This window comes from Trichosurus vulpecula, chromosome 7 (genome assembly GCF_011100635.1).
Source record: "Trichosurus vulpecula isolate mTriVul1 chromosome 7, mTriVul1.pri, whole genome shotgun sequence".
In the NCBI taxonomy this organism is placed as follows: Eukaryota; Metazoa; Chordata; class Mammalia; order Diprotodontia; family Phalangeridae; genus Trichosurus; species Trichosurus vulpecula.
In genome coordinates this window covers 105,579,449-105,606,064 of record NC_050579.1, presented here as the reverse complement: position 1 = coordinate 105,606,064, position 26,616 = coordinate 105,579,449, and the positions used below count along the sequence as shown (strand labels likewise).

At 39.3% G+C, this 26,616-nt stretch overlaps 1 protein-coding gene across 1 annotated transcript; it reads right to left on the bottom strand.

The window, feature by feature from the left end:
- Positions 1-244: 244 nt before the first annotated feature.
- Positions 245-26,372, bottom strand: ZBTB2 (zinc finger and BTB domain containing 2). Its single transcript, XM_036769234.1, has 3 exons — positions 26,188-26,372; positions 8,805-8,986; positions 245-3,096 (listed from the first exon to the last, which is right to left on the bottom strand). Exons 2-3 carry the CDS (start codon positions 8,975-8,977, stop codon positions 1,725-1,727), a joined length of 1,545 nt encoding a protein of 514 aa, XP_036625129.1. The 5' UTR covers positions 8,978-8,986; positions 26,188-26,372; the 3' UTR covers positions 245-1,724.
- Positions 26,373-26,616: the final 244 nt, after the last annotated feature.

Below are 26,616 nucleotides of genomic sequence, written 5' to 3'. Positions count from 1 at the left end.
CAAGTAAGGGTACACCTCCCCGACAGACCCTCCATTTGCACAGCAGTTTGACAATTTACAGATTCTAAAGGGCATTACCATAACGTTTATCTTATTTGGTCCTCACAACAACCCTGTGAGGTAGGAAGACTAGGTATTATCTCCATTTTTTTTATATGAAGAAACTGAAGGTTCAAGCTCTGATGTTCTCATGGTCAGTTTTTTCCCCTATCAAGTGCCTTTAAAGAACTAGCTATACATAACATTCCATTTAATTAAATCTTTATTCAATGAAATGATGTATAAAAACTTACAAATCTGAGAACTCAACTATACATGAAGGATGATGGGATTTTCAGTTTTAAACATATACACAGAGCAGAGCTATTAGATGTTATTCCTCTCCCCCTCCCCACTTTACCTCATTTTGGGTTCCTACTTTGTCCCGAGCCATTCCTATTATTGGCCAAAGGGAATAATGGATGTTATTTACTATTTTCAAGCCAATGAGAATTTCAGGCACAAAATTTAAAAAAAAAAAACCACAACTTGATAATGAACATCAAAGCCAAATGCTTATCCCAAAAAGCAGGTGCAGCCATTCACCCATCTTTCTGTATTCCATTTTGATGTTTAAATCTGATATTGACAAGATCTTGTGGACTAATTGCACTGTAGTTATCATATTCTATTTCTATCTTCTTCAGAAAAGGTGAGTATTCCAGAATACAAAGTCTTTTTTCCCCCCTTTGCATTTCTAGTGCTATAAAGGAATGTAACTTAATGGTACAAATGAATTCAGCAGGGTAACTGCTGAAACAGCACTGGGACAAGATGTGAAAACATGACATTTTCTCTACTTCCATGTCATTTGCTGTTCAGAAAGATAAGAAAATTCTGGGATAGTACTTTTAATCTGATTTTTAAAAACATATAACTAATTTATTTTTAAAAAAGTACTCTTAGATTTTATCTCAAATCAAGTTTTTTTGGCTCAACTTGGAAAGAGTTAGATACAATTAGATAAGGCGTGTGCATTTATTTACCTGTTTATATCAAACATACATACAAGTCTCTCTCAGAAACACACATACTCACGAACTTTCCACATTTTATCCAATATTTTAAAAAAGAAAAGATTGCCATCACATTATTATTTTCTCTTTCAATTTTGTTGTTGTTGAAGGAGATGCTGTAAATAATGATTTTCTTGAATGGACATAATCTCAATGATGCAACCTGAAATAAGACACCTTGAGAAAAATCAAGTACTATAAAAAATGTCTTGGGTCTGAAGTTTTCCCACACCACTTAGATTTTAAATAGTACACAGTTGTCTCAGTATGTTTGCAACTGTTATTTTCAAAAAGGAAGCCTTACTACTCGGAGAAAGTCATAATTGTACAATTTTAGCTTACCAAATTGAATTTTTATGTACCCTTCATTAGATCCAAGTATTCTTTTAAAATAATCTAACATTTCTCAAAATCTATTTCTTGAATTTGTAAACACTACTAACCATTATCTGTCCAATATTTCTTTGCATTAAAATCGATGTATTCCAGGTTCTAATGCACAAAGCCTTTTTTTCAGAGGGAGCGAGGGCTGAGAAAGTGAACGTGAGGGAAAAGGAGAATGGGGAGAGGAACTGTTTCTATCATGCCTCGGTGAACTTTATTTGTAGTTTTGGTTTGGGAAGGGAAAGTATAGTCTTTGTAAAAAATGAAAAATGTGAAGTAACACATTCAGTCTAATAACACTGTTTCTTGCTCTTTTTTGATGGAAGCTAACACTGAGTGATCAGGCTCTGTAACTTCTGAGTCCCCACTGCCCAGAAGGATAGATCTCCCTTCATCAAGGGCAAAAACATCAGAGTTTTGATTTTGGCATGAATGCTTAACCACCTCATTAGGCGTTGAAAAAGTTTTGTCACACAGATTGCATTTGTAGGGCTTGTTGGCATGTACTAACATGTTGTCCATCTGACTACCTTCCTCAAAGGTACACAGTTCCAGAGTTTGTTTGTCCACCATTGTGTAAGTGTCTATGCTCTGGTTCAGGCACACATGTCTGGCGGCCTGATTGGCTCTGCAGAAGCTTTTGTCACAAGTGCTGCATTTGAAAGGCTTGCCAGTGTGTATGTACATATGCTCCCTCCAGTGACTTTTCTGAATAAATTTACGCCCACATATTGTGCATTCATATTTCCGCCTTTTCACTTCCCTTTCTTGGTCTGCCTGCTCCAAATTGTCAATGTCTGCAATGTCTGATGGTGGTGGAGTTTCTGACTGCTGCTGCCCATCAATGATTGGAGAATCAGAAATATGCTGAAGCTCACTGTCACTTATCATGCCCGCTTCTGGCACTTCCATGGCATCTTTCCCTAGTTCAACTGCATTGGTACAGAGAGAGAGGGAAACACTACTTTCTCCAGGCTGATTTGATGTGAATGGTACCCCTGTGTGAATTTGGAGGTGCTCACGTAAGCTATTACGAAGAGTAAACCGACGCCCACACAGGTGGCAGGCATAGTACTTTGGAAAGCTTCCATTCCTTTTCATGATGCTTGGCTTGACATGGGCTATTGTAAGGGATGCAGGTTGCTCATCTGAAGAAGATGCTTCCATGTTTGTTTCCTCCCCTGGCGGAGGGGGAGGTACAGGTGTGGAAACAAGTTCTGGAGACAGTGAAGACTGTAGTGGGTCAGAGGGGGTCATATTTGTCCGACTGACTTGTGTCAGATTTGAATTTAACTGAGAAAGTTGTGATCCCTCGGATATCTGCTCTTGGCTCATTCTGGAAGTCTGTGGTCTTGGTTCCCGCCCAAGTTTGTCAGTTGCTGAGGTAATCTTGTTGGCTTGCCTTATTTGATGATCTGCAATTTGGATCCCATATAATGAAGAGGCTAATGGAAAAACTTGGTCCGGATGCGAAAAGGCTCCTTGGCTGGCAAGGCTGGCCTCCTGAATTAGTGGGTAGGCATGAAGAAACTTTATCCCCTGTTCTAGTCGAACTGGGTCAATAAGCTGAGGTGCCATCTTCCCAGTATACATCAAATGCAAAAGATAGCTGAAAATATCAGGTTGTATGTCAGTTGGTTTCAAACGGACACACTCACTGAAAGAGAAAAGCAAAAAATATTTCATTGGACAAGAGGTAAGATAAATATGGGGTGGCCCAGAAGTCTTAGTGCAGCTTTAAGCTCTTAAAGCTTAAGTTCAATTAGCTTAAGATTTAATAGTTTAAAGCTGCACTAAGACTTCTGGGCCACCCTGTGTAAGGAGTTATTTTTATAATCCTATATATCTCAGCATATTCATACTTTTCAAAGCACACACACACACATGCACGTGCTATAATTCTGTGCCCCTCAATATTGTGAAATAGGTAGACTAGGAATTCCTCTTCTCATTTGAGAGGTATTGAGTTAAAGATGAAAATGATACAGTGGAAAGACTCTAAGTTAGGAAATGTGAGTTCTGCTCCCCATTCTGTCACCCACTAAACCATGTAACTAGCTACCATCTCTTGGGGATCTCCATTTCTAAGACTGTAGATAAGGAAGCTGAGGCCTGGAGAGGTTAAATTACTTGCTCAAAGTTGTACCACCCAAGTAGGGAGCAGCAGCCAGGCCCATGACAGCGGTCTTCAGTACATGGCCAGGAGGATTAGATTTGTTCTGTCTGACACCAGAGGACAGAACTAGGACCGAAAGTAGACCTTGCTAGGAGGTGGATTTAAGATATCTGTCCAAATAATGACAACTACCAAGAGTAAAGGGGGAGGCCTGAAGGGGTGGCAGAAAGGCTAGATGACCACTTGCGGTGATTGGAGGACCACAGATTTAGAGCTGGAAAGGTGCTGGAAATAAGTAGTTCCTACTCAAATATACGGGAGATTAGGTGGCCTCCATCATTCCTTTTAACTCGGATTCTGGTCTTTTTTCTATTGGCTGATCTAGATGCTACTATATATCAGAAATATATTGAGCAGGTAGCCGTAACTGAGTGGGTCCTAAGAACCCACAGCTTTGCTAACTTTAGTTTTCATAACAATTTTAAGAGAAAACATAAGTGTTTTAAATAGACAAAGTTATTACACACGCCTTTAGTTGGAGCTTTGCAAGTCTTAAAGCATTATATAAATATACTATCTATTATTAATTTATATGTACTTTGCAATTACAAAGTGTTCTATAATAAACACAGATTACAAAATGCATTTAATCTCTGCGTTTAGAATTTTGTTTGCAGAGGGCTCTTAGAGGTCACCTACTTCAACATTATATTTTACAAATGAGAAAAATGACATTTAAAGTGGTTAAGTAATTTGCCCAATGTCACGTGGTCAGTAAATTGAAACTAGAGACCAAGATTCCCAACTCATAATCTAGTATTCTTTCCACCATACTATATTCTTCATAAATATTTTTGCTAGAGTAATCCATTCATTTATAGACATTTAAAAACATTATTAATGCTCAATGATACTAATATGCATGTTTATACTTTAAGCTTTGACCAGAAGATAAAAATGCTGAGTTAAACTAGATATGTCTGTGAAATAGAAGAATTTATTGAAATTGTCTTAAGATGAAATGTAAAGAAAGATATGTGAAAGTAAAAACAGTTAATCTGATGATAAAATGGCAATATTGAAACATTTTTCTACCAATTTTTTCTTCAAGAGGACACAGACTAGCATTGCTGTAATGTCACAAAATCTTTCTATGTTACTATTTTCTCACCTTAAAAATGGGAATAGCCTACAGGTGTTCTTCCTTTTATGTAACCTATACAGACTCATACATTCTAGAGCAGAAAAGGACTTTAGAGGCTCCTGAATCTACCTTCCTATGGTCACAAAGTTAGAAAGTACGTAAAGTGGATTCAAACCCAGGCCCTCCTGACACTAAGGCTAGCTCTTTATCTACTATATCATACTGCCCTATATGCTCCTAGAAAGATGTATGTAATAAGACTATTTTAAATGCACTAAAAGAGCCTACTGCTTCAAAGAACTCTGCTATGGTTCCTCATATATTGTGAAGGCTATTTTTTATAATGCAAATTATCAACCTCAAACTTAAATCTTTTGTACATAGATTTTATATTCCCAAGCCTGGGAAACAGACTTAAGAAACAAAGCCTGTGACTAATCTCCCAACTGTAGTATATCTTCTTTCTCCACTCCTTTCATTGCAAATGTGCCAAGTTACCTTAACTACCTACTGCACCACAGGCCAGATTCTGGTGACTTCCAACTGCATCTTTAACACTCAAGAAAAGTCAAAAAGCCCAAAGGCAGACTTGTCTGTAGTTTATATATGTTGTGGTTTGGCTTTTAGCTTACCATTTCATGTGAATCCTTTGGCTAGAACGAAAACTAATATAATTTGAAGTTACTGACAGAGATGAAAACTCTTGTGTGTAAATTTTCAAAGTAACTTCTGGTTTTACCTCAGTTCCTTCCTTGACCAATAAAAATAAAGAATGATTTTAAAGAAAGTTAAAAGTATAACTGCTGAATATTAAATTTTATCAGAGGGATGTGCTTAATCCACATAGTTCCCTTTTCTTGTTGCCCTCTTGACAATCCCAAATAAAAGTGGTACTCACTGGGCAAATTAACCTTAACTTTTACAAGACCAGAGACATCTAGTGGCAAAATTAAGACATAAGCCTACCAGGTAAATTGGAAGCAAGTGCTATTTTCAATCTCAGTATTTTTCACAAATGATCAGCTACATTTAGTGGATTATTCCCATTTATCTGGGTGGACTAGGGTTTTTTTTGTGGGGAGGAGGGGATTGTTTGTTTTTAAAGCAGCCACTGCCCTTACATTTCTGTCACTCTTGATAATCACTGATTTCTAATGCAATTGTGGAAAGGTGTAAAAGACATTAGCTACAATTCTGGTGTCAAATTAAGCTTTCTGGCTAACTGTGAATATATGAACACCCATGACTCAATTGAAATAAACATTTTGAATACCGCTATAACGTTTAATAAGTCTTTATGTAGTACCCTATAGTTTAAATGCTTTACCAGTAATCGGTTCTTAGGTATTCCTTAGACTTGTCACTAATTGGAATCCACTCTTATACTGTTATTAAAAATTCAAAATAAAAACTATGTTGTTTACAGCAACATCTTAATTTAGTGCATTAATTCTTATTAAATGAATATATTCCATAGTATTTATAAAATCAATAAAACATACAGATAACAGAATAAATGTTTTTAATGTTTCAGGTTAAAATAAACCATTCTCAGTGCTATTAATTCTATCATTCATTAATTCATGAAGTGTCAACCATATATGCAAGGTACCATTTTTGGAAATGTGTGTGATGAAAAAATAAGGTATTTAAGATGGGCTTCGTAGGGTATGTAGAATTTTGCCATGAGATATGTGTGAGTAGTATGGCCATTATGGGTTATGGTAACAGCAGAAACAAGAGATGAGAAAATGAAAGAATGTTCAGAGATCAGGGAGTAGTGAATAGCATGTATGTGTGTAGTAAGGTAGGCTGGGGTCAAATCATGGAGGGCCTTGGATGCTAGGTTAAGGAGTATCGATTTCATTCAGTAAGCAATTGCAAGCACTGCACTTTGAGAAAGATCGATTCGATCAAATCACTGCTTTAGGAAGATTAATTTGATAGGGGTAAATAGAATGGTTTGGGGAAGAAAATACTAGAGCCAAGAAGATGCAACAGGAAGTCATTACAGAAGTTCATCTATGACATAATAAGAGTCTGAACTATGATGGTACTATTAGGAATAGAAAGGATAGGATAAATGTCTGTCTGGTCATTTTGACAGTATTTGACATGAGATGGTAGAATTCTAGGGAGAAGAAACTGTCAGAGACAATTCGGAGAATCTGAGCCTGGCTAACTAAGACAATGACAAAATTAACCAAAACATAGAAGTCAAAAAGAGAAACTAAAGTTTAAGGGGTTAAAATGCTGAGTTCAGTTTTAGACATACTGAGCCTTGGTCAGTATTTCCTGGTTATATCAAAGAATTATTTTAAGGTATGTGGGTGGGACTAAGGTATCTGACATGCAGAAATTTGGTGATAGTGGGATATGTCTAAATGGAAATGTGTGACAACTGGAACTATAAGATCTAGGTTTTAAAGAGAGAACAGGACTGGAAGGAGAATTTGAGAGTCATCAACATGATTACTTTAATTATCAGATGTGATAATTAAGGCCACAGAGTAAGTAAGATTAACAAGGAATAAAATATAGAGAAGAGTGAAGAGGGCTCAGTGCAGAACCCAAAGGAATGCTTACATTTTGTATCAGGAATAAAGGAAGAAAAGCCAGCCAAGGAGACAGAGGGGAAACAGTTGGAAGGGTAGAACAACCATGATAGTACAAAGTCACAAAGGGAAAGAGAGAAGGGAGTTTCTAGAAGCAGAGTTTTATTAACAATGTCAACTCTTTTCAGAGAGATTTAGAACTGGAAAATAAAAAAGCCTCTGCCGAACCTGACAAGGAGGTGGACTCAGGACTTTATAGATAAAAGATACCTTGCCATCATCTAAGCTGGCTTGGGGAGCTGAAATGATTTGCCCAGACTCAAGGACCCTGGCTGGTTGCAAATGACCAAGTGGATTCAGGTGTTCTAACTCAGCTATCAGGCACTCCTTCCATTACACCACTGTGGTCACAACATTCAAAGAAGCTGTTTCAGCAGCGGTCAGGGCAGAAATTAGACTGAAAGAGGAGGGTGGGGAGTAAGGAAATGGAGGCAGAAGAGAAGACAACTCTGTACGAGTGTGACAATGAAAGGAAAGAGAAGACAGCAGCACAAGAGGGTAGAAATGTCATGGAAAACTCCTTTTAGGACAGGTGAGACCAAAATATCATTTATTATTAGGAGCCAGTGGAATGGGATAAAAGAAAAGGGAAGAGAAAAAGTGATAAGTGCTTGAGCAAGGTCCCAGAAGAAATCTTGTAAGTAAGAAATAATATTTCTCCATCCTAAAAGCTCTTCCAGACTTGCTTTACTCTCACTTCTCCCCCAAATTGGTTGAAGACAAAAGGCCTTTCTTAAGGAAATTAAAGGTAGAAACTAAAGTTGAAACATTTAATAACTCTGGTTAAGATCCTAACCCATCCTATAACCTGAAGGATCGTGACACTGACCATTGGGAGGATATCCTTGAGGGAAGTGGTCAAGTAAGAAACGGAGTATTGATTATTGTTCTAGGATATTAACCAGAAACTGTATTTTAACATTATTTTCTTTTCCTTGTTTAAGATTCCTATACATTACTTCAAATCTTGGGGAGAGAGGTATCTGATGGCCTAGGTAAACTATGCCACTTTGAACATCTTTTTCTCTAAGCTAGAAATGCCTGGACATAGAATGATGTCAAATTGAATTAAAATGTTTCTAGCAGGCTTATGCCTAAAATGCATAATATGGCAAATTAACATATTTCTTTGACACATGGAATAGTAAAAGCCCAGTTGAGATAAAATAGCATGAAACTTTAATAGAATCTGTCAACAGTTTTAAGAACTGATATACATAAAGAGTTTTTACTTATATAAAAAGTGCTCCGTAAAACTAAGGATGGAAGCAGAGAAAGCATATGATGAAAGCTATCCAGAACTGGAAAATGGCACAATGATCACTGAAGATGGTCAAGCAAGGTAAAGTAATTGTTTCATTGAAAGGGGTGATTATAAGATCCAGGCTGAATTAGAGACACAAATTAAGGGAACTCAAGAACTAGAACAAAAGTGAGTAGTAGATGTTAAGAAGGTTATAGTCATATTTATTATCAACCATTTCATTTACCTGGTCTGATGGACAAACAACATCTTAAAGTAATTGGAGAATGAAGCAAGGACTGATTTGTGTGCCTTGAAGTAAACATCACCAATAGCAACCGTGCAGTCACACAGGAAACCAAATTCCCGCTGAGCGTTTAACTGTTGCAGCAGAATAAGTCCATGGTTGGCCAAATCCATTTTTTAAATCTGCAAAGCAAATGATTTTCCTTAAGAAAAGTGATTTCCAAATTAGCATGTACCTTCAGAGTTATGAATCATTTTGCATTTACAACAGTAACAACATTTTGAATACATACTTTTCACTTTATTTATTTTACATACAAACACAATAACATCCCACCATTGGGACAGGTACAACTGATTTTAAGGGCTTGTGTGTGTGTATGTATACACACTCATACACACATATGCATTTAAATTAATTTTTTCACCTATACTGCTGGGACATAAAAGTGCTTAGAAAAGGTCTATGGCAAAGCAAGGTTCCCCACTCTCCCTCCAACTCTAGCTCTTGTTTGTTCCCTACTGGTGAACTACGACTACTAGAAACATTTTCCCTCAAAATTTACTCCCACGAATTCCTACCTTCCTTAAATCAGAAACCAAGAGCATATGAACTCCTAATTTTAATTTACTGGTAGTAGATAAGCTGCCATTTTTGCTGGCTTTATTTTCTTCTCTTTTTATTATTATAGTCATATGAACTCTTTTTCTATAGACCTACTATATACATTTCAGTCCTTAATCAATGAGCATGAATCTCCTGCTATATTTCTGTTCCAAGTATACCCTGGCAAATTTAAAAATTCACAAATGTGACTTACAATGGGCTGGGAGAGAAAATTTTAAGTGACTGAAAAACAGTCACAGGGCAAGAAGGAAATGTAGTAGCTGGTGTTTTCTACTGGATTTTCCCAGGGGCTACCTCCATCAACATCAGAAACAAATGGCAGTGAAGGTAAAAAGGCAGAGAGGCTAGGGAAACAAACAAGCTTAGGGCAGGGAGAAGCAAAAGGGAAATGGGGGATAACTGTAAAGGCTTTGCTAGGAAGCATACACCCTTGGTCATAATTTAGAGAAAACTGCTTCAACCTTTGCTCAACAATTAGGCCTTCAACAGACATACTTTGCCGATTCACAGAGCACTTTATGGCTCTAGTATAAGTCCTTCAAACTGAAAATAGAAGGTGTCTTTAAAGTTGTAGTGTACTTTTAAGTTTTAATAACTTCAAACATATTATTTGAAAGTTTAATTACTTCAATTTCTTTTATGTTTAGTTTTGCGAATTCTGAATAATACCTAAACATTTTTTAAAATTTAATTTTCTGGATGACACTTTCTCAATCTGGTGGATCAGTAAAGGAGGTCCTCTTGCTTGGTCACCTTAGTCAACTGATCTATTTCCATTAGACTTTTTCTTGTGGGGTAACATCAAACTATCATGCATGCCTCAAAACCTCATTTTTTTGGATGATCTCAATGCTAGGATTACAAATGAAATCCTTTTAGTCACTGAGTAGCTGCTGATGAAAGTTTTTACAAAGTTCAAAAAGTGACTACAGTGATATATAAGCACAAGATGATGGTTATGTTGAATTTTAATAAGAAACTTTAAAAAACCTGCACTAAGTTGGCACAACCTGTACTAAATGTACAACATAATCAATTAACCCGATACTTATTACCTAGATGTATAGCTAACTTTACCTCCCACTATATTATCACAACCTGGTCAATTTGCACTGAAGGTACCAGGAGGTAATAAAGTATGTTTCAACATGTTAGTGGTTCAATTTAAGTACAGTATATGAGTAAGTTTTTAGGTTCTAGCTTTCAATAGATATTTATTTACCTCTGGGTGTGACCTCACAAAATGCAAGGTTTTGGGTCTCATCCTTTCCTTTATCTCAAAGCAGACTAAGTTAAACATATATAGTAGAAAAATGAGTTCCCAAGAATACAATGAAGGATATAATTATTAATTGCTTTCCTTTAAGAGAGCCAAACAAGTATTTTAGATTTTCAATTTGGGAAAATCTCCTAAGAAGGCAAGAAATGAAATGGGGGAAAAATATAAACAGATAGAAATATGGGAAGGAAACTAACAGAAGTACAAAAGCCAAGTGAGAGGAGGAAATGAAAACAAAAAGGAAACAGGACTAAATTCTCATGGAAAGTGGGAATGAATAATTGATGTCTTATTTTTATAACAAAGAAAAATCTCAGTCATTACATGACTTGCTCAATATAAAGAAAAAAATCTCACATAGGCAGAATTGTTGTTATGGCATGACCGAATGGGGGCATCTGTCATTCCAATGTTTAGGAACTTGGCTTTACCTAAAATTGTAAGAAAGCAGCATATCGAAATGGCTAGCTGATACAGCCTTACTAAAGTGTATGTGTGTATGTTCCTTGTCTTTTGGAAGTATTGCTTCTTTTCTTTCTTGTGACTTCCCTTGATATTCATTGTAATGATATTTCTTTTGCACTTCTTATTTTTAAAGAAGAAACACAGGTCCTGGTGACTATCATGGCTTAACCTGATATCTGCACTGACAGCTAAAGAATGAACCTAAGAGATGAACTTACTTTACTGAATACATGCAAGGGATGGTAGAAAGATCACTGAAGACAATGGAATTCAGAAAAAAAAATTATTGATAAATAATAGCTGACTAGATGACCAATACCAGAAACACAGCTACCTTCTTTTGATAAAGACGTGATGGATCACAGATGTTGAATGTTTCAAAGGCAGGGTACTGTATTAGACAGTTTTAACAGTTGGATTTTTTTTCCTGTTATATAAGAGGGTTCTATGGAGAGAAGTCAGCATTTTGTAAATGGCAAAATATTTGATGATTATTTATCATAAGTATTTGATGAATTTTTAAAAATCACTAAACTGGGATACAGGATATCTGGGTTCTATCTCCAGCCTGATTATTTTATTATATAATTATATTCACTATTATAGCCTTGAGTGAATCTCTTAATTTCTTTATGTCACATTTTCTTCATCTATAAAATGAAAAAAGAACAATTCAAAAGCATTAAAAACATTTGCCGTGCACCCATCATGTGCAAGGCATTGTAGTAGACAATGGGGATGCAAAGATAAAAAAAAGAAACATTTCATTACCATCAAGTTTACAATTCAGCGGAGTAATGAGACATACAGAAAAAAACTTAGAAAATAATTAACTGTCTTTAAAAGGTCAGAGTGACCTGACCTGACAGAATAAAGAAAGGAAGAGTATTATTAGTGACAATATCTCATATTTAGAGAGCTTTACAATTTTTAAAGTGCTTTACACACATGCTCTGCCATTTCTGCCAGGAATTATTGAGGGCTACATGGATATAGTGGTCCTTGAGAAGGACCCTGAAATAGAAGGATGTCAATAAACGGGGAGATAGGGAAGATGGAGATAGTTTTTCCAAACATAAGGAATGTAAAAGCAGTACAAAACTGAGGAAGAACATAATCCAACTTCGCTACCTTGTAGAGTGTGTGAAAGGGAGAATACTATAAAATAAACCTAAAAAGGTTATAAAACATTGTGAACAGTTTTGAATGGCAAGTTAAGGAAACTTTTATTCACAGGTTGATGGGTATAATGGCCAAGATCATGCACTTTTTTTTTTTTTGGAGAGGGGGAAGGCAGGGCAATTGGGGTTAAGTGACTTGCCCAAGGTCACACAGCTAGTGTGTCAAGTGTTTGAGGCTGGATTCGAACTCAGGTTCTCCTGACTTCAGGGTCGGTGCTCTACTCACTGCACCACCTAGCTGCCCCTCAGATCACACACTTTTAAAACTCACATTTACTAATTCTAGTCTCAGTGTTCTGGCCAGAGTAAGTTTCTGAGTAGAGAGCAACCTGATCATATTAGGAAAATTAGTTTGTCAGTGAAGTGAAAATGGATTTGAGGTAAGAAACTGGAGACAAGGGAGACCAGTGGAGAAGTGCTAAGGACCTGACTACAATGGTAGCAGCAAGGGTGGGAATGAGGAGGTGGGGGAGGGTGGGAATAAGATGGAAGAGAAATCTCAGAGGTACAACTGATAGGATTTGTAAACTAACTGGAGGTGGGAGGTGAGGAAAATTAGAGAAGTCAAGAATGAACCAGGTTTCAGCTGAGTGGCTAGGACAATGATGTGGTGCCATGAGCAGAAGTAGTAAAGTTAGAAGGAACAAGTTTTGAAGGAAGGAGGATGAGTTAAGCTTCAGAAATGTTAAACTTTAGGTATTGCTAGTACAACTGGGGGTTGGAAATGAGAGACTAGAACTCAGAGCAACTGAGTCAGCTGGGGTTGGAGATTTGGGTATAATCTGCACGGTATGATAATTGAAGCTATGACAATTGATAAGACTGCCAAAGGAGAGAGACCAAGAACAAGTCTTGGGGGATGACCATAATTGGGGGCTCAGAGGACAAAGAGGAAGTAGTTAATGAGACTAAAAGAAGTGGTTTCAGAGGTAGAAAGAAAATTAGGAGAAAGCAGTATTAAGGACGTCAAGGGAAGAAAGTTTCAATTAAGAAGGATGTGGTTTATAATGGTGTTAGATGTTGCAGAGAGGTAAAGGAGGATGAGTGAAGATTGATATGTTGCTATTATACATGTTTTTAGGAGGTGACTGTTAAGGTTGGAGGGAGCACAATTTCTATTGAGGAGCAGGGTCAAAGGCCATTCTATACTGACACTGGAAGTGAATGAGGTCGTAAAAAAAGTGTAAGGTATAGACTTTAACATCTAGAAGGTTCCTTTTTGCTCTAACATTCTATGATGATTCTAAAGCACTTTCCAACCTGGAAAGTCCTCATCACAGAATCTCAATTTTGTTAGGCACCGTAATGGTCTAGCCTTGGCCTTAACAAGAATTTGGTCTGCAAACATATCCAAAAAGTGATCATTCAGTTTTTGCTTGAAGACCTGTGATGATTTCTGTGGTAGCAAAAAATTGGAAATAAAATAGGTGCTGATCAATTGGGGAATGAGCAGTGAACAGATAGAGGCATCATGGTACAGTGGAAAGAGTACTGCCTTCAGAGTTTGTAGACCTGAGTTCAAATCCTGCTTCTCTTGAGTAATACCTGTGTCACCAACAGCAAGTCATTTACTCTCTTTGTGCCTCATTTTCTTCATCTATAAAATGAAGGGATTGGACAAAATGATCTCTTAGTTCCCTTTTGGATCTAAATGTAATGAAATACTATTATGCTGTAAAAAAAACAACAAATAGGAGGAATTAAGAGAAATACAGCAAAATTTGTAGGAATCAATGCATACTGAAATAAGTAAAATGAAGACAACAATACAGACCAGTAGTTTCCAAAGTGGGGAGAAGGGAATGGCCCATGTTCAAGTAATTAGAGGGTAGAGAAGTGGGTTACAACCCTTCTCCCTGAAAATATCCAATCTTTACCATCTTCAACTATTATTGCCTAACAATTTGCTACTCTGAACTCTCCCACCAATGTACAAGATTTCACCTTTTGTACCAGGTGTTAGTGTCTCAGAGTAGTCATAATCTGAGATTCAGGCACTTACATTGGTTGGGCAAAAGCTGTTGATACGGTTCTCATCCTCTGCCCTGCTCCGCCCCACCTTCCTTCAAGAGGCTCTTGGCTCTAGGCCAATGAGTTTTCAGTCAGACAATGTTGCATAGTCAGCAGGCTTGGATCGGGTTATAAACTGAAATGCAAAACTCTTCCTCAAACATACCCCTCTTCCAAACTTCTCTATTTCTTTTGAGGGTACAACACTGTCCTTCCAGTCACCAAGGTTTGCAAACTTGATATCATTCTAAATTCCTTGCTTTCATTTTCCCATACATCCTTAAAACAGTTTCTGCTTCTGTCCCTTTCCCATACTTTATTTCTAGACCCACTTGCACTATCATAATGGCCTCCTAATTGGTCTCCCTGCCTCAAGTCTCTTTCCTCTCAGATCCATGCTCCATGTAGCTACCAAAGTGATTTTTGCCTAAAGCATAGGCCTATGTCACTCTCCTACACAATAAATTCTAGTGGCTCCCTTATTACCATTAGGATCAAACATATACAGTTATCCCTTACACATCATAGTGGTTAGGGGGATAGTGTCCCAACCCCCCCCCAAAAAAAAACCACAACCTGTACTTTCAATGTAAGGTAACCTTTTAAAATGTTTATTCATATTTTTATGCCACCTTTATTTCCCCAAATTTCCATCCAACCTCCACTACCTAGAGAGCTATCCTTTAGAACAAAGAATTCAAAAAGATAGAAAAAAGGCACTTGAGCAAAATTAGCTAATACGTCAAGTCCAACAGTATATGCAGTGTTCTATACTCATAGTTTCCCACCTCTCCAAAGAAGAGAGGGAGGTACATTCTGATATCTCTGGGCCCAAGCTTGGTCATTATAATTACAGAGCATTGCTTTTATTTTGCTGTTATTACTTTTTCCATTTACACTGTTGTAATCATTGTGTAAACTGTTTTACTGGTTCTAGTTACTTCACTTTGTGTCAGACTGTATGTTTTCCTATGTCTGTCTTCTTCATAGTCTCACCATCCGGCTAGCAGCTTCTGTGGGGGTGTAAGATCCATCCACATCCAGCACCCAGAAAGGTGCCAACAGCAGATTCTTTTGATCTGCCTCAATAAGGAAAGCAAGGTTAAAGTGGTTGACAAGCTTACTTTAATTCAGCACACAAATATCATTCACTTAGTTCAGGAAAAAAGCCAGCACCCTGAACTTCAGAGCAAATTACAAAGTACAAAATCAACAGACAGAACCAATACAGATTCATAGTTACCAACATCTAGGTTCAGCCCAGGAGCTCGGAACAAGGGCTGGCCCAGAGTCACATGACCCACCACTGCTGCAGATAGAGCTCCAAAGAACAGACAGCCAACCCCTGGTTTTTATATCTTTTTCAGTGTCAGGGGTGTGTCACACATGCGACCTACCCACGTGACCTAGAATCTTGTCACAAAGAGGGGACTTAAACCCACGTGGTCTAAGAGCCTCTGCTGTCCCAGACATGTAAACTAGGCCCTCCCTGGAGTTAGCCCCACCTTAGTTGCCAATCCACACCCACTAAGGTTTTACACCTAACAGGGGTTTGGGCCTGGGGCTTAGCACCTAGTAAGGATTACTCAAAGAAAACAAAGGCCATTTTGCTTACCAACACAACTGTACAGTAATATTCCATCACATTCACATAACATACAACTTATCTAGCCACTCCACAAATCACATTTGTTTTCAGTTTTTTAATATCATGGGAATTTTAGTGACTATTTGACTTCCCCCCTATCTTTGACCTTCTTGAGGTATATGTTAACGATCTCTGGATCAAAGGATACAGTCATTTTAGTTATTGTCTTACCATAAACCCAAATTGCTTTCCACAAGAGTCGTACCAATTATTAGCTGGCCTTTTAATATTCATTACAACACTGGCCAGGAATCTTATTTCATTTTACCCAATTTGCGGAGTATAAGGTGAAAACTTGTTTTGATTTTATTATTAGTCATTTGGAATACTCTTACACATAGATATTAATGGTTTGCAGTTCTTCATTTGAGAGCTATTCATATTCCTTGACTACTTATCAATTAGGGAAAAGCTTTTGGTCCTACATATCTGTATTTCATTCCTTACATACCTTGGATCCCAGATAAAAGTAATGTTTTGACAATGAGAAAGTGATTGTTTTTTTGAAAGAAACATGGTACCAAGAGAACATTTTGAATTCAGGTGTTTGGGAATGTCTTCATCATTATTTTGCAAAAAATGATGTAAAGCATGTCACCTGCAAAAACTCTGCACAATTAAAAAATTTGGAAATAGAATTTTAAAACTTCTTTAAATCTTCCAAAATAAAGAGTTTTAGTAGGTTTGAATTCATTTGTTAAAAATATAAAAATACAAGTTCCTTGTTTAATTTTGAGAACTAACTTTGACATTAAAGAAGATGGAAAATTACTAGCCAAATTACAATAAAAACTATTACATGGTTGAGACTGAAAAATGGCCATAATGATAATACAGCCAATGACATGCTTCTTCCATTTGGAGTTGTTATCTTTTTCAGTTATGATAGCCATTACAACCAAGTATGGAAACAAACTCAACTTTGAACCATGTACATGTGTATTATTTATTCTAAAAGATGTATGCTGGGAAAGCATGGCCAAATTTTTTTAAATTGTAATTTAAAAAAATTGAAGACCACTCATATAGATAATGACTACAATAACAAAAATTTAAAAAACACTATAAGATGGCACCAGTTTTTTGAGCCATCATTGAGCTAATCTATATACAGCCTACAGTTCCCTAAAACCACCAGATCCTTTTAGGCTGCATGCTTATCTAACCATACCTATACTATACTTGTGAAGCTGACTTGTCAAACCCAAGTGTAAAGTTAATATTTTATCTTATTAGATTTAACCCCAAATTCCATCCTGTGTATCCTTTTGGGTCCTGTCATTCATCTGTGTATATGTAAATATGGTAAGTTTGCCTAATTTAAAAGTTAGACAGCACAGGATCAAATATAGATCCTTAGAATATTCCTCTGGAAATTGAATTCCACATTGATTGAATTCTATATTGAATGACAAATTCACTCTTTGGGGCTGGCTATTCAACCAAATCTGGAGCCACCTAACTTCTTTTGTGTAGTGCATATCTCTATATCTTCTTTATAAGAATAGCATGAGAGTCTATGAAATGCTTTGCTAAGATATAAGCTATACTTCCATCATTCCTCTGACTAGGATTATCTAACACCACCACGAATATCTAACACCATAATTTCACTGACACAAATAAAAACCCACCTATAACTTATAGTCCTTAGAAGGTTGCCTAGGGCTCACAGATGGTAAGTGACTTGCCCATGCTCATACAACAAGTGTCAGAGAGGGGACTGGAACCTAGATTCATATATGAAGTGATGAAAAGTGAATTAAGCAGAACCAGGAAAACAATATACACAATGACAATATAAATGGAAAGATCAACAAGAAAACAATTGAAGTCAAATGCTGTGAAATTATAACGACCAAGTCTGGCCCCCAAGAAGAGACATCTAAAGAGACATATGACATCCAGCATTTATATATGATTTTCAAGTTTTTAAAACACTTTCTATGTTATCTTGGTTGGTCCTCACTGAGAGGCAGGTGCTATTATTATGTCCCTTTTACAGAGGAGGAAACTGAGGCTAAAACAGGTTAAACAATTTGCCCAGGGTGACACAAGTGAGCAAGGTAGGATCTGAACTTGGGTTTTCCTGACAAGTTCAATGCTTTATCCATTTTGCTACTTAGCAGCCTCCTTTCTTTGCTAGACTTGGGGTGTGGAATCCTGCATGTAATGTTAGACCTTTTATAGAATTGATTAACTTTTTTTTCTTTTTAAAAATTCTTTAAGGGATGGATCTCCCTGGGCGGAGGCAGGAGAAAGACATTAGAAACTGTAGATGATATAAAAACAAAAAGTATCAACAAAACTTTATTAGCATGATTTTAAAGTTATCTAATGTTTTACCTTATATCACATCATACCACCGTTCCACTTACATGAATAACTGAGGACTGACTACATTGTTAAATTATTTCTACTTCTATTAAGTGTAGCATTTCTTATTCTCCATAACCTTCAGTAAGTTACTCATTAGTTGTAGATGTGCCTGAATGAAGTTACATTCTATCTAAATGTAAAAACAAGGGACCAAACTGCTCAGGAAATTTACCAGTCTCATTAGGGAAGTTTTAAAACACTAGGAAATCCCTCAGATTATCTATTTGAAAGATACTCTGAATTTAAGAGTTTAAAGCACTAGTAAATTTGATTTTTTAAAAAAAATTTCATAGACGAAAAAAGGAATCTCATGGGAAATATATAGGATACCAGCAAACCTTCCTCCGACCCTCAACACTACCTAAATATCAGATTAATCGTTTCGAGTAGATTAGGGCATTCTTCTTCAATAAAACTATAGATTTAGAGATGGAAGAAGAGCCATAATCTAACCCCCATTTTTACGGATGAAGAAACAGGCTAAATGATTTGTCCAGGGCCACACTTTAGGTGGCTGAGGTGACTTTTGAACCCAAGTCTTCCTGATCCCCAAGTCTACTGCTTTATCTATTACACCATGTTGCCTCAGAACTTCAAAGAGAGCTGTTATTTCATTAGTGCGACCATTCCTTCCACCATCAGTTCCCAGTCCTTTCAAGCCTTAGTATGGACTGAGTTATTGTGGTGCAAAATTCGTTAACTTGTGGCCAGTCTTCTAGTGATTAATCTCTATGAACTGGGCAAGGTTACTCCTTACATAATGGCCTACCTATTGGACACATTTCTGAGGCCTTTCTAGACTGATAAACCTTGTATTGTGAAGCTTGTGTCCTGCTGGTATAAACTTTGAAAATTCAGGGTTAGATTATTTGATGGGATGAACTATTGCTTTGTTCACTATCAAGTCAGTAACTAGTAGCTGAATACTCATGATTTGAAAGAATGGAGATGGCAATTTTAAAATAAAAAAATATCTAAACATTCAAACTTTATTGAAACGTGGTAACAGCTTCATAGACTTTCCTTAAGATTTTCCTCTTTTTACGTCTATGTTCTAAGGGATGGCTCTGCGTGGAGGTAGGGTAGGGTATATTGGGAAAAGTAGGTAATTCAAAACAAAAGATATGAGCAAAACAAAATCAACTTTCTTTTACCCATATTAATAGACAGAAACAATGATGTAGTCAATAACAACTGACTTTGGAAAACAATGTTACTCTCTTTTGGTAGCAGATCTGTTCTATCCTATTTTAAATGTTTGGGTTTTTTTTTTTTTTGAGGAGAGAAGACAATGCAATTGGGGTTAAGAGACTTGCCCAAGGTCATACAGCTAGTAAATGTGTCGCATGTCTGAGGATGGATTTGAATTCAGGTCCTCCTGACTCTAGGGCCGGTGGTCTACTCACTGTGCCACCCAGCTGCCCCCAAATGTTTTTTTTTTTAACAGTATCAGTTAATATTTCTAGACAACAAAAATGACATTGACACTACTTAACTGCCACAACAAAAGACCAGGAGCCCAGAAAGTACCCTGGTTGGTAAACATCTGACTTATTTGCCAAATGGAGAGAGATGACTTTCAAAGGCAACAGTAGGCTAGAATATAAACTTGCTTATAAAATCTAACGAAGGATGATGGATGATTGTGATAACATTGCTGTATCATCTCATAACACAAAAAAGTAGAAGAAACTAAAACCATATTAAAGAAAGCTTGACAAAATATCCAGCTAAGTGAAGCCATCTCAAGGGCATTAAAGGATGAAAATCCAAGGAAGACTACAAATAGAAGAAAAACAGAAAATATTTGTAATGATTATTTTTAACAATTTTGTACATAAGGTACAGTGAGCACCACATTTGTATCCTAACATCTCAGGTAAGGTACTTACGGAAGAGGAATAAAGATGGGATAAGAAGCCAGACTGGACCAAGTATATAGAGATCTATGCTGCAGTTGACACAATTCTGAGGGCATTGAGGGAATGATACACAAATATCTGAAGGAGAGGAAGACATCAAAAGTGGAAAAGATCTAGACCTTAAAATACTGAAAAGGGTGCCTGAGAGGACTTATATGCCTACTTTCCCATTTACACAAAATCTTTATAATAAACACCTATAAAGATGAATCAAGAGAATCCTCAATGAGGGGTATCAGTAGGCAATAAGCATGCTTTTTGCAAGCAATATTCAACAATGGACTATAGTTTTACAATTTCACAATTAACTGAAAGATAGAGAGATTATAAGATCCTGTCACGTTTAATGATTGCTGATTATGAAAAAAATTTGACTTGGTAGAATAGAACGCTTTCTTACAGGCTCTTTTACAAGGTGTCTCTCCTACAAACCTCAAAATCATTTCATACTCATCGGATGATACAACAGAAATAACACTAATTGGCAACCCATTAGGGAGGCATAAAACAGGAATATGTATGCTTATCAAAGGTATTTGACACTGTCATGGAGGAGATTCAACAGAGTTCATTTTGAAGAGGGAGGCCCCATGGACGATGAGATACTTTAGATGCTCCTGTTTATGCCCATTGTACTGATTATATCAAGCTCCAGAACAATGTCAAGCTTCCTAAAAAAGATCTGTAATTACTGAGTTTGGCATGTCAACCCACATGGTAAAGACCAAATGGAAGAATGTTTATTGCTCAGATTTCAACATGCCTTTGGATAGACACCCTAGAAAACCTACTTATCAGTATGTATATTGGCAGGTTAGTCCAAAGTTGGGGGGAAAAAGGAAGAGAGTGCACTGGACTGCCTTCAGGAAACAGCAAAGTTCTTCTAATTAACCCCCCACCTCCACCCCCAAGCTTGCCATGAAAGCAAAGATGCATTTTTTAAAATTCCAACATTGTACTGGTGTTGCATCAAGACACAGAATACAACTGCTTCCAAAGAATTATAAATATCACACAGAGGGCAACAGCCACATAGTGGTGTGAGCAGGTTGTAACATATAACTAATGAACTCTGAAAGGCTAAAAGACATCCTTTGTGATAGAAAGAAAAGACGGGTTGATCATATGGCAAGAGCAGGGGATGACAGGTAGACAGCCAGAGTGCTCTACTGGTACCCTCTTAATGCAATGAAGACCATCTTTTGTGGTGAATTTATGGGAGAATGCGGAGGTTGATGGTGGATGAGTTGCACACTACATTACTGAAGGAAACTTCTGAAATGAGATCATGGGTCCAGGGAAAGTTTGATGTTTAAAAGAACCTTGCAAATACCTTTATAAATGGAAAATTGTTTTGTTTGAATAATCACTTTTAAAATTTTGTTTCCTATAAATTCAGTTTTTGGTAAATTTTATTTTTTTTAAAGTGGATTTCAAAGTCAAACAGACTACACATTCATAAATTCACAGAAGGTTAGAATATGAAGGGACTTCAGTGATTTTCTAGTTCAGTCTCCTCAGATGAAGAAATGGAATCTCTGGGGAAGCAGGTGGTATGAAAGCAGCAAAGTGGCATGAAAAAAACCCTCTTTTTTGAAAAAAGTGCCAAGAGCACTTTGGAGTTAAAGGAACTGGGCTCCAATCCTTAATTCAATTATCTACAATCCATGGGATCTTGGGCAAACTACTGTTATCTTTCTAGACCCAAGTTTTATCATCTGCAAATTGAAAATGTTGGAATAGATAATCTCTAAATTCCTTTTATAGTTCTAAAATTTAAGTGCCTATGATCCTGATTGCCTTGCTAAAGTGATAAGGCCAACTCTGGAATACAGATCTGATTCTGTATGGTGTTCTTTGTACTCTGATTTTTGGGATCATTCTGGCTATAATCTCCATTATTAGCAATAATAATCATGAGATTATTGAACACCAGGAATCAGTAATGTCATACGTTAGTTTTTTATTTTAAGAGTTGTTTAAAGAGGTTGGGGATTATATCAGCCCTTCCTCATGGAGAGGTGGTACTCTTTTTGTGAGTCTGACAGCAGAGATATGATAGAGAATACTGGGGAAAAACTTTCCAGAGTCCAAGTATTTTGGGGAAGAACAAGTGATAGGAAACATAGGGCAGAAGTATTTCATGAGGAGCAGATTCTTCTCTACCACCTGTCCTACCAACTTAGCTGCTGTGCCATAAAAAAATTTCTACTATCATTATCAACCCTGATATGTATCCTATCAACATATAAAAGGCTGAATTTTGTGCATTATCTGTAAGAACATTACCTCTTAAAATATATATGTATATATTTGTAAAGTGTCTGTTAAAATGTATAGCTAATGGAAATAACATAGTCTAAAGGATACATCCAGAGTTTCAAAATTTCAAGGAGTCAAAGTATTATTGTAGTTTTCTTGGAGAAGAACCATGGGAAATTTTTATTGCTGGGAAATTATGAGAAGTTTTCGGGACATGTTTTGGTAACAGCAATCAGGTAGCTGATTCCAAGTCATCATCACATAACAGCAGTCTCCTTATATCATGGGAAACTTGTAAATTACTGAGAACTCCAATGCCTAGATGTTGAACTTTTTTTCACCTATATTTACATCTTCCTTCTTTAGGAGAGAGGTAATCTCTGATGAAGAAGCAACTGGTTGGGTCAGCAAATATTTTGTGCTGATTTGTCAACCAAGGGAACTAAGGATGTCTGGTGTGGATTTAAAAAAAAATTATTTGGGGGAGTGGGCAGGGAGAAAATCTTTGTAGTATTGAGTGTTTCAAAGATAGGTTATCTAAAAAGTCTGACTTAAACTATCACCTTCTAGGCCTAGTACATGTGTTTTATTTCATGATGATAAAATTAGGTGAACAATGTAAATTAATTTTAGCAAAGCTCTGATTATCCTACTCCCTTATTCAAGAAGCTTCAGTGGCTCCAAATTAAAATATAGATTCCTCTCTTCAGCATTTAAAGTCCTTCACTGTCTGGCTCCCACCAACCTTTACCGATTGATTTCATTACTTCCCTTTAATTTACCTTCCCTCCCGTGCTCATCCACATAGAACTTTCTATTTCCTTTGGAGGGGGGAGATACTAAAGGCACCCATATTCCTCCTTCCTCATTTCAGTCTCTTGGAATTTCTATTTCTCAACTGCTTACCTGCCACCTCCTAGCTCTTACCATTTCCCCTTTCTCCAACCTCTTCCAAATTACTGTATTTACTTTGTATATATTTTGTATTTACTTATCTACCTACACGTAGTTCCTTCTCCTCCAGTAGAATGTAAGCTCCGGAAAGGCATGAATTTGTTTTCTGTGTGGCTTATAGTCTCAATCTTTTGGTGAGGGTGGGAGATCTGGGTTTACACTTGTGATTCCACTGGTTCGGGGAAACCCTCTCTACTAATGCAGAATGGCAACTGTTCTGCAACTTGATAGTATAAATTTAATAAATGCTTATTGAATTCAAAGAAACATCTTTAGTAAATCATCCAAAGGCTACCTTTTGGAAAATCATTGTAGACTTAAATTATATTTTAACAGCCTAAAACCAGATTGTGTGGAAATGGGAATTCATAATTAAAAGTAAGTTCCACTATTAAAATTGAACTTGATTTGTGATAAATAGCAGAAATGGGAATTACAAACATTTCCGTTGATATCCAACTCATTTCAATTAAACCAATTTCATGCTTCCAAAATTTAAATTTTGATTACATATGACTTTTGTCCCAGGTAGAGACCTGGGACAAAATGACTATCCTAACAGAGAAAAAGATAAATAATAAAATTACAGGTGATCCTTCAAAATCTTGTTTTTAACTTTGTGGCCTACGACTTTACTGATAAAGAGAAGATTTAAAACATTTAACTCTAGCCAAGTCCATCCTACGACAGATGTGCTGAACCACCAAAATGACCTACAGCCAAAGACCAGAAAAAAAACCTGTAATCCAGAAGAGAATTAGGAATTTACATTAATCCTGAGAACTTCTTATAATAATCAGAACTGCACTTTGAAAATGTTCAACGAAATACAATTCTTATTTGGGAAATGATAAGGAAGGCATCACTTGTTTCAGTTTCAGAGCCCCCTCTAATTTACAAGTATCTGTAAACCTCAATTACATAACATTGTACAGCAAAGTGTTTCTTTTGTATCCTCTCCTTCCCCCCTGGATGTCTAGTCAATCACGATACAGCGCTGGACTCCAAGGGATGGAAGAGGGATTTCCCTGGCTCTCGAAGGAGAAAAGCACCTCCATTCCCTGCTCCCCTAGCTCCCCCAGCTCCCCCAAAGACAGCGATTTTGCTCCCCCGCTTCTTCCCGGGAGCCTAAAAATGACAATTCCGGTTGAGCCCCGGGAGCGAGGCTCAGTCATCGCCTCACTCCCATAGGCAAAACCGCCTGAAAACTCGACCGAACGCGAGGCGTTCCAGTCTGATTATCGGAGGCACACATCTGGGGGACGGCGGAAGCTCAGGGGCCTCGACCAAGCGAGAAAAACCCCTGAGGGGCCCGAGCGAGAAACCGCCGCCTGCACGGAGCCTGAGGACGCGGAGGCAGCCGGTTAAACGCCCCGCCAGCTGTCTGCGGAGAGCGCCCATCGGCCCGGCCGGGCCCAGGGGAGCGTTAACGGTCGTTTCCCAAGGGCGGGAGGAAAGCATCTTCCCTAGCGCGGCGGACCGAGACCAGCCCCGAGGCAGAGGCAGGGGGATGCGAATTGGAGGCGGGGCCGGCGACAGCATCCCTCGGGCCGGGGAGGGGCAGGGGCGGGGGCGGAGGAAAAACATGCGACACTCCCAGTCTGCGCCGCTCGCTCCCGCGCGCGCTCTCCCAAGTCCCGCGGAGTTTAACACAATGCCGACGCCAACGCCACGCGCACCGCCCCAGAAAGCTCGATTAACCCGGCGCAGGAGAAAAGGGGAGGAGGAGGGGGAAAGAGTGAGAGCCAGAAGTGGGTAGGCCGGAAGCGCGCGCGAGAGCCGGAGACAGCGCGAGACCCGGGTAGGCCGGAAGCGCGCGTGCGCGCCCCCGCCCGCGAGCAGGGAGGAGGAGGCGGAGCCGTAGCACTAGCGGCAGGAGCTGGAGGAGTCGCTGCAGCTGGGAGAAGCGCCAGAGAGGCCGGGCCTGCTCCGGTCTGACCGGATCCCTCCCCTCCCCCTCCCTTCCAGCTCCCCTCCCCCCAAACCCACTTCCGCAGCTCGCGGCCTTGCCGCTGAAGCAGCAGCAGCAGCAGCAGCAGCCGCAGCGGGAGGAGGAGGCGGAGGCAGCGAAATGTCTGAAGGGGTAACGCACCAGACAGGCCCGTCTCTCCAGGCTCCAGCGCGGGACTCTCACCGGCCGCCGCCGATCGTGACAGACCTCGCGGTTGCGGCGGGAGGGGAGTGGAGAGAAGGGGAGGGGCCGGGGAAGGGGAACGGAACGCGGATTGCCCCCCCCTCCCCAGGTCCGCCGCCCGCCCTCTCGGCTTCCGTCCCCTCCCCCTCCCGAAAAGCCCCGGATGAAGCCGCCGCCGACTCGCCGCCGCCGCCTGGCTCCGGGGGATGGTTTTGTCAGGCGGCCAGAGTCCCGGCGCCAGGCGCAGCCACCACCACCCCCACGGGGCGCACCCACCTCCCGTTTTCCTGAACCGGGCCTCTTGGCTGCCCGGGTTCAGTCGCCTGATCATCACCTGGAGCCGGGCAGGGAGTAAAGGGGAGCAGGACACGACTTGTTCGTAGTCTCCTTTGTTGCCGCCGCCGGGATCGTTCACGAGCCCCGGCCCCTGCATTCTCCCCCACCTCCCCGTTTTCCGGGGACTGGGGGGCAGGGGTGGCACGTGGAAACCGGGGCCCTGGGACCATGTCGGTACCTGCTCACCTGGTGTTGCCGTCGCCGCTGCGAGGAGGAGTGTAGAGGGGGCGCCGCTGTGCAGCCCCAGCCGCGCTCTCCCGCTGCCGCCGCCGCCGCCGCCTTCTCTGGCTCTAGCTGCTGCTGCTGCCGCGGTCGGTGTCTCCGGCGCGGCGGCGGCGGCGGCGGGGCTTTTCCTGTCCGGTTACGTTAAGGTCACATGACCGAGAGCGGAGCGACTTGTGCAAAGAGGCTGAGAGCGGCTCCCGCCGGGGAGGGGGGGGGCGGAGAAGCGACGAGAGCTGTGGCGGCAAGAGCCCCCCCCCTCCCCCGCCCGCCTCCGCCTCCTGCTACTCTGCCGCCGCCGCGGCCGCCGCCACCAGCAGCAACTGCAGCAGCAGCAGCAACAGGGCTACTCCCACCCTATCCCCCGCTGCAGCCAAACTTCTGCAAACCATG